Raw genomic sequence first — 8,398 nt, 5'->3', positions numbered from 1 at the left:
CAATATAATATTGAACCGTTCGGTACGGCATTCACGGTCCAATACGCGCTTGTGAATTGCGTTTTTTTTGGTTTTCATTTAATTAATTATTTTTCTACAAATTCTATCATTTGCCTCCATCCCAATATACTGAACAACGCGACATACATTCACTTCAAACGTTAGTGGTAGAGTTATACTCACGGAACACTATAGTTACTCACAATCACGAAAGTTCATTATTTGTATGCGTTTTAAAGCCTTGCCGGTTTCATTCGCATGCACGGTTTTAACATGTGCTTTTCCAAGCGCACGCACTAAACCATACCTGTCAAGTTTTGGATTTGAAAATAAGGGAAATTTTTCGGCGCCCACCGCAAGCAGTCCCACCACCCCAACCAAGCTCCAGTATCCCTTACATTTTAAGACAGGTGTTATAGCCCAAATGAAAACACAAAAGGGTATATATAATGAGCATTTATTTAAAGGCTTATTTGCATATTTTCTGTTCATTTAAAATTGCTTGTCTTTAGATTTTATTTTCATTCCACACATTCTTTTCATTTCATATTGCTTTTCTTTTACAGTTTTTCTTTTCTTTTCATTTCACACAACTTTTCTTTACTCTTTTAGTGAGTTATTGTACACATTTGTTGCAGACTTTGCATTCTTTAAGACTGTTTTGGAAGGAGTGTATTTGTGGGCTGGGCCAGAGTGGTTCATTTTACATGAGAGTAGAGCACAAACTGTTCTGTTGTCTAATGTCATCCTATTCTCTGTAACAATCTTTCGTACCATAAATACCCTTTCTGAACTTGCATTGCTATGGGCAGGGCTCGACATGAACGCTTGTACGCTTGACAAGTGGATTTTTTGAAGGGGCAAGTGAAAAATAATTTTACTTGCCCAACAGACAAGTATCCTGAGTAAAATGTCAAAACAAAAAAATAACTAGGGAATCACCAAAGTGCAATAATGATTCGGCATTCAGTTAGTGTAAGTGGCGATCGATAGTGGATAATAATATCAAACGAACTGACAACAATGTTGAGTGGTTGAGGCTCGCGCAGCCTCTCGAGAAGAAAATCGAAAACAAATGAGCGGCGCTCACACACAGAAACTCAGTTAACATACACGGTTAAAATGGTGTAGTTATTATATTTATAACATATGATACAGTTAAGCAACATTACACTAACAAGAGTGTTGTTTTCCAGAATACCATCACGACTGGAAATGACACTGATTTCATACGCCAGTTCCATAAACAATTAATTAACATTAAGTCACTTACATTTTATAATTAAATTCGCTGTCCCATTGATCACGGTATTTACACGAGGGTTTTTTTTGTTTGTTTTGGCAGGAGTGCCTTAATCCGTCTCTATCGTTACGTCCATCATCATCCGTCTCTGTTTTGTTTTTTTCCCGCGTTGTCACTCGTCATCTGACCTCAGTCACACACTAGCCTCGCGACAACTGGCACCTATACTGTAGGCTACTGCAGATGCCAGTTATCGCGAGGCTAGTTACAGAGCTCAGATTGGAAATGTTTTTGTTTTTTTACTCCGATATTATTGTTTTTTAATAACGCAGGTTAAAATACGGGAGATTTACAGGAAAATACTAATACGGGAGGACGGCGGGAAAGAAGGGTAAAATACGGGACTTTCCCGGCCAAAACGGGATACTTGACAGGTATGCACTAAACGCCTGTCAAACACATGATTACTGGACTAAATAGTCGTCTTACTGCGCTAATATTGTGAAATACACACAAGGTTAACATAAACACAGTCGGTTATGTCTAAAGTGAAAGTAAAATCGCGTGTGTCTATATTAGATGCACGGAGGTCTTAAATTGACAACAGCGCAGCCTATAGTGAACACAAGGGACAGTTCACCTCTAAAATGATGTCCTTATTTACTCACTCTAATATTGTTTCAAACCTGTACTCATTTCTCGATGACAGAATTTTCAGTTTTGAATGAACTATCCCTTTAATGTTAATACAACAACAAAAGACAGAGAAAATCACTCACTGCTAATATATAGTGCTTTTTATAGTGAAGTCTATGTAGTGTTTTATTTTACATTCATTCATTCAATTTTATACTTTAATGCTGCTGTACAGCTCTGAGCTGCCAGTGAAAATCATATATATATATATATATATAAATATATATATATATATATAAATATAAATATATAAATAAATATATATATATATAAATATAAATATATATATAAATAAATATATAAATAAATATATAAATAAATATATATATATATATATATATATATATATATATATATAAATAAATATATATATAAATAAATATATATATATATATATATATATATATATATATATATATATATATATATATATATATATATATATATATATATATATATATATATATATATTTATTTATATATATTTATTTATATATATATTTATTTATATATATATTTATATATATATATATATATATATATATATATATATATATATATATTTATTTATTTATATATTTATATATATATATATTTATATATATATATATTTATTTATATATTTATATTTATATATATATTGTCACAATCACAAATGAGAGTGCCCCTGATTACCACCTGAGGGCACTCCACCCCGGACTGTCACTCCATCACAAACTACATTACCCATAATCCTTTGCCCGGACTCATCATCACTCATTGTTTGCACCTGTGTCTCATCACCTCATTACCCCATTACCCCAGCCTATATAAACCATGTTCACTCTGTCATTAACTGCGAAGTCTTGTTTGTTGTATATACTGCATTTCTGAGCGTTTCCCTGGTTTCATGTCTCTTGGTTTTGGATTTCTTGCCTGTTCCGTGGATTACCCGTTTGCCTGTCTCTCCTGTCTTGTTTGCCTGTTTGGACTGCTTACCTGTTATGACCTCTTGCCCGTTTTTGACTACGAGTGTGGATTACCCCTCCAATAAAGCTGCATTTGGATCTTCTACCTTCTGTCTCAGAGCAGTACTATATATATATATATTATTAAATATATATTTTTTTTTTTATACAATACACTAGGAATACAAGGTTTTTTTTTTTAAAGTAAAGTTTTGAGTTTAAGGTAGTTTTTTCAATTCTTTTAAGTAAAATAAAGAAAGAGTATTGCAATAAAAAAAATAGTCTTTTTTCTTCTTAACCTCTTGCTGTTCCTGTCGCCTAACAAAAAAATTATGTGACAAGCCATCAGAACCGAACCGAACCGAACCGAACCGAAAACCGTGGTTAAAAACCGAGGTATATATTGAACCGTGGACTAACTGTATTGTTGCATCCCTAGTATCTTCATATAAATGGTGGAATTTCTTTTAGGGGAAGTAATGTAATAAATCTTGACCTGAGTGGCCGATACATTAAGTGTAATATGCTCCAATAAACAGCCAGTGAATTATGGTCACAGTTATGGATTTTTCTTGTGAAAAAGGCACCTTTGCAAAACAAGCTGTGTGAATCCTGTTTCTGTATAATATGACATTATCTAAGATCGATTAGTTATGAACTAATCTCTTTTGCTTACTATGCAGAGATTCTGCTAGACAGGAGCAGTTACATTCATAGTGATGAATGGTGGCCATTTGACCCACTTTTACATATCTCCAGATACACGACTGAAATTCTAAACGCCCGGCTGTGTCTTAAAATCGAATTACCTGACTTGCTAGATGGTAAGAACACCTTTGTACTTGCACATTTAGTGTGTTTATTTGTGATAACAAGGAATGCTCACTTTGCAATTCTTACAGATGCTATCCAGGCTTGTTTATCTGCATCAGTGCTATATACATCAGGAAAATATAGCCCCAACTGTCATCCCAAATTCTGTGTCTGCTCCTTCAACCGCCAGGCAGCATCCATGTATTTAGTGATTTCAGAGTTCTGCCGTGGAAAGTTTAATCTTCGGTCACTTCGATCTGAGACAAGCTGAAGTGGTGCACAAAAAAAGCTGATTAGTATAGGACGATTATGAAAGAAATGTTCAATTTTATACTGTACTGCTGATGGTTAAGTACATACTATAATCTTGGATACTATAATATGCAAATTGGAAGTAAATGCACTATGGGGCTTGCAAATGTAAAATAAAGTCACACTTTAGATTAGGGTCCAATTTTCACTATTAGCTATCTATTAAAACTACATATTTGCCTCAAACTCCTAATTACTGATTAATAATAGTTAGTAAGGTAGTTGTTAAGTTAGGTATTGGGTAGGATGAAGGGATGTAGAATATGTTCATGCAGAATAAGGCATTAATATGTGTTTTTTTTAAGTACATAAACAAACAATATCCTAATATGCATGCTAATAAGCAACTAGTTAATAGTAAGAATTGGAGCCTGAAATAAAGTGTTATCAAAGTTTTTTATCTTTTAGATTTAGAAGCAAAAGCTGCCCAATTTAGCAGATTTATCAAAATAAGCATTAATAAGCATTGGAATGTTTTACATTAAGCTTTACAATCAGGTCCTGTTTGTTAATGTTAGTTAACAAATATTAACAATGGCCAACACATTTGTTACAGTATTTATTCATTGTTGTTCAGTGTTACTTCATGTTAGCTTAGGTCCAATAAATAATATTAACACATATAACGTTTGATTTTAATAATGTGTTAGTAAATGTTAACATTGACTAATATTAATAAATGTTTTAGAAGATTTGTTCATTGTAGTTAATGTTAACAAATGGATATTTAAAGTGTTACCAATAAATAAATCTAAATTGTATCTAAAATGGTCATATAAAATCGAAATATCTTCAGCTAAACATTTAGAGAATATTAATGACTCCCAGATAGATAGATAGATAGATAGATAGATAGATAGATAGATAGATAGATAAGAACTTACTAGAGGAGTGGATATCCATCCTATCTCCTGTGCTTCAGTCTGAGGGTGAGAATACTTCTTTGCTGGCTCCAGACAGGCCCCATGTATGGCCTGGAGGAAAACAGCTGTACAAAAAAGTCACACATTTTGTCACTACACTTTACATGGTACACACACACAAAATAGTATAGAACTGAAATGACAGGGACAACTCATATGTATGGTTATATTTCGGGGATTTAAACTGTAGTTTATAAATTCTTATAAATTCTTATAAATATAAATTCTTCAAATGTAGTTGAAATACTTACGGTCTTCCTCTTCTTTTCTGTAGGTGATGTTGGACATGGGCTTGTCAGTCAAAATGTGCACTGCAAAAACCCCAAAGAGGCTCAAATATATTAAATATTTAGTCAAAAACAGAGACATAAGTGAAGCTCTTCACTCACGTTTCTTGAAGGGGTTGATGTTAAACTCCGTGTAAAGCTTCTGGTGTCTTAGCTCCTTCATTATTGTCTCGACATGAATAGCATTCTGGTGAACTATGTCCACGGGGTCTTTTTCTTTAGGTTTTGCCATATTTACTTAAGTGTGTTATCAATAATTTTTCAGTTGCTAATGTTTGCTGGTGTGATCACCGAATCACTTCCAGCAATGACTAACGTGTCCCTCTTCTCTAGAATCGTGTTGCTTGGCAACCGTAAATAAAGCGCTTAAATGCTATATTTCTTTCTCCACACGAGGGCGCTCAAGGCCCAGCAATTGATCTGGTTGTGTGATGTGGTTTCTGTCCTAATGTATTTCAATGGTAGCCTCTGTTATACAGTTCGTTATTATCTACTTGTGAATTAATTAATGAATCAATAAGTAAATAAAAACATTTACAATTTACTTGTTTAAGTGCTGTGTTTAATGTGCAAAATGTGTTGTTATAAGAACCAAGAATATACCAAATTCATATTTTGTAGAAAATCAATCAACCAATCAATCTGTGGCAAGAGAAATGTTAAAATTACGTATCCAGAAAAAAATCCAACAAATCAATAATTATTAATATTTTGTAGAATATATTTATGATAAACTGTTTAAAGAGAATATTTGCTGAATAAGTCATGTGTTTATGAAGGCTAATTTTGTCTTAAATTTATGGTCTCTTGAAATGCATATTTATCACAGTGATACCATAAAGAACCATTTTTGATTCCCTGAAGAACCGTTTTGTGAAAGGTTCTTCAAAGAACCATTTTTTATTCTCATCATTTTATACTCTAAAGAACCTTTCTGTGCTACAAAAACCTTTTGTGCTATGGAAAGGTTCTTTGGATATTAAAGGTTCTTCATGGAACCATACACCCCGCCAAAGAACCATTTAAGAACCTTTATTTTCAAGATTGTACATAGGATTGTTTATTGCAAAAAAGTAATTTGACAGGCAACATTAAACAGTTGACAGGCAACATTATACGGTTGAGGTCATAAGGTTGACCTTGCAAAATCTGCAAAATGTTAATAATTTTATCCATTTTATTTGCTATTTTAAAATAAGTTATTTCACATAAGATGTTTACATGCAGACCACAAAACAAAATAACTGAATTTACACAAAACAGCCTGTTCAAAAGTTTACTTACACTTGTTTCTTAATATAGGCTCTATCTGGAAAACAACAAAGAGTGCAATATGCAGATAAAATATTTTAGAGCTGATCATAACTGAGCAAAGCTATTCCATATTTCACTTGAAAAAATACTTATTTTTAAAAAGATTTTATTTTTATTTATTTCCATGATTTTTCATGGCCTGGAAATCAATGGTTTGAGCACTTTATCATGACTGGAGTGGATGAGACAGATGCTGTCATTTGCTCATGTGACAGTCAGTTGCCGTCCTGAGAAGCGATCAGACATGATGGCTTCATCTGAAATCATCTCTCTTGAGTAGGCACTTATTTTGAAGTTATTATTTCATGACAGCTAAAAATGTGTGCTCTATATACTGTATGAGCATGTGAATGTAATCTGGGCATAATACATTCGCCATGCATTCATTAGGTCATTTTTCGCCTACTATATTCTACGTTTTTTTTTTTACTGTATGCGATTTCGGATGCAGTCGAGGTGATTGGAAGTCTGCTCAGAAAAAGTTCCAATGAGAGTTGGGCGGAGAGCAGGTGCCATCCCGCAAATAATGAAAGATAAAAAAGAGTCTGTGAGGGAGACCTGAGAAATACACCTCACTATGTCTCTAATAATTTTATGTTTTTATATTTTTTAAATATTGAAGGCATCATGAAAAATGTAGTTTCCTGCGGGGACACTGCCTCCTAGCCCATCTTAGACCCAGCCCTGGGTGTTATGTAATTTTCCCATGTTTGCTCTTGTATCTAATTAGGCTACATAAAATGGTGAAATTATTAGCATTTTGCTCTTTGATATTGTGTCTGTTGGAGGATTCAAATTCATTAGTACAGTCAAAACACAAAACACAGTGCATCACAACCATATATAGTGTACCATTGTTGTTAAGTTAACAATCTTGTTAACAATTCTTTGGTTTACACCAAAGTTTTACTTCATATAAAGATGCTTTCTGAATTGCTTCTGTGGAGGCTTAAGAACGTGAGAAAGTTCCCAGCACATCTTACCATGAATCCATGCTATGTCTGTGACTAGCAGTCATCCATAACCACAATCTGTGCCAAAATACAAACATGCACTCGCTCAAGGCCTATTGTCTACACGCACACCATGATAATTCTCTATCTCATACACAAAGGGATAATGTGAATGCGTATGTGTGTGTGTTTGTTTAGGTAAGTGTATGTTGAGGTTAAGATAAATGCTCCTACCATCATTCTTTGTCGCCCACCTTCAGCTGAAATGATGCTTTATTCCCTGTCACACAGGCAGAGAGGGAGCGGCTGCAAAATCTCTATCTGCTAGAGCTAGATAAACCCCAGGAGTCATACACCGCTGATGGCCCTGATTGCACTGAATACACTCGCCATCACTGAGGCCCAATGGAGACGCCACCTGGTCATGGGAAACTTTCTTGAAAAATCAGATTGGCACTGCTTTTTAAGTGTTCCCTCGGCCCGATCAAAGTTTCAGCAGCATGTTCTCTGTTTATAGAACCATGTAAAGGATTCAGGGTGAGCATGAGACCATGTACCCACAATAATACTCAGAGCCCCAGCCTGTCCTAAATCTCTGTGTTTAGTCTTTAAATGGAAAATTGGGCTAGATTGGTTGATATAAGGACACATTACAGATTGCAAGCATTGGCTGTTTTGAATTCATCCCGAGTTTGCTCCCGTCAGGTCTAATCACTCAGGATTTATTTTGATCTATTTTCACAAATCCAAATCCATTCCTAATAATAATAATTGTCAAATGCAGCCTCGCTGCATGTAAAGTGAGCTTAGTAAAATGTTTAAGGAGTAACACATTAAATAGCTTTAATTAAATAGCTTGAAATGTCAAATAGTTTGAAAATAACTTAAATAGCTTGAGTTAAATTGCTCT

The 8,398-nt window shown here is 34.0% G+C and overlaps 1 protein-coding gene across 1 annotated transcript; it reads right to left on the bottom strand.

Moving 5' to 3' along the window:
• Positions 1-3,852: 3,852 nt before the first annotated feature.
• On the bottom strand, positions 3,853-5,453 carry cfap144 (cilia and flagella associated protein 144; the record flags this gene model as incomplete). Its single annotated transcript, XM_079840368.1, has 4 exons — positions 3,853-3,966; positions 4,896-4,999; positions 5,186-5,245; positions 5,324-5,453. 4 exons carry the CDS (start codon positions 5,451-5,453, stop codon positions 3,853-3,855), a joined length of 408 nt encoding a protein of 135 aa, XP_079696494.1.
• Positions 5,454-8,398: the final 2,945 nt, after the last annotated feature.

Source organism: Gobio gobio (genome assembly GCF_949357685.1).
Source record: "Gobio gobio genome assembly, chromosome: 17".
Classification (NCBI taxonomy): Eukaryota; Metazoa; Chordata; class Actinopteri; order Cypriniformes; family Gobionidae; genus Gobio; species Gobio gobio.
Note: the sequence above shows the minus strand (reverse complement) of the source record. Positions and strands in the feature narration are given on the sequence as shown.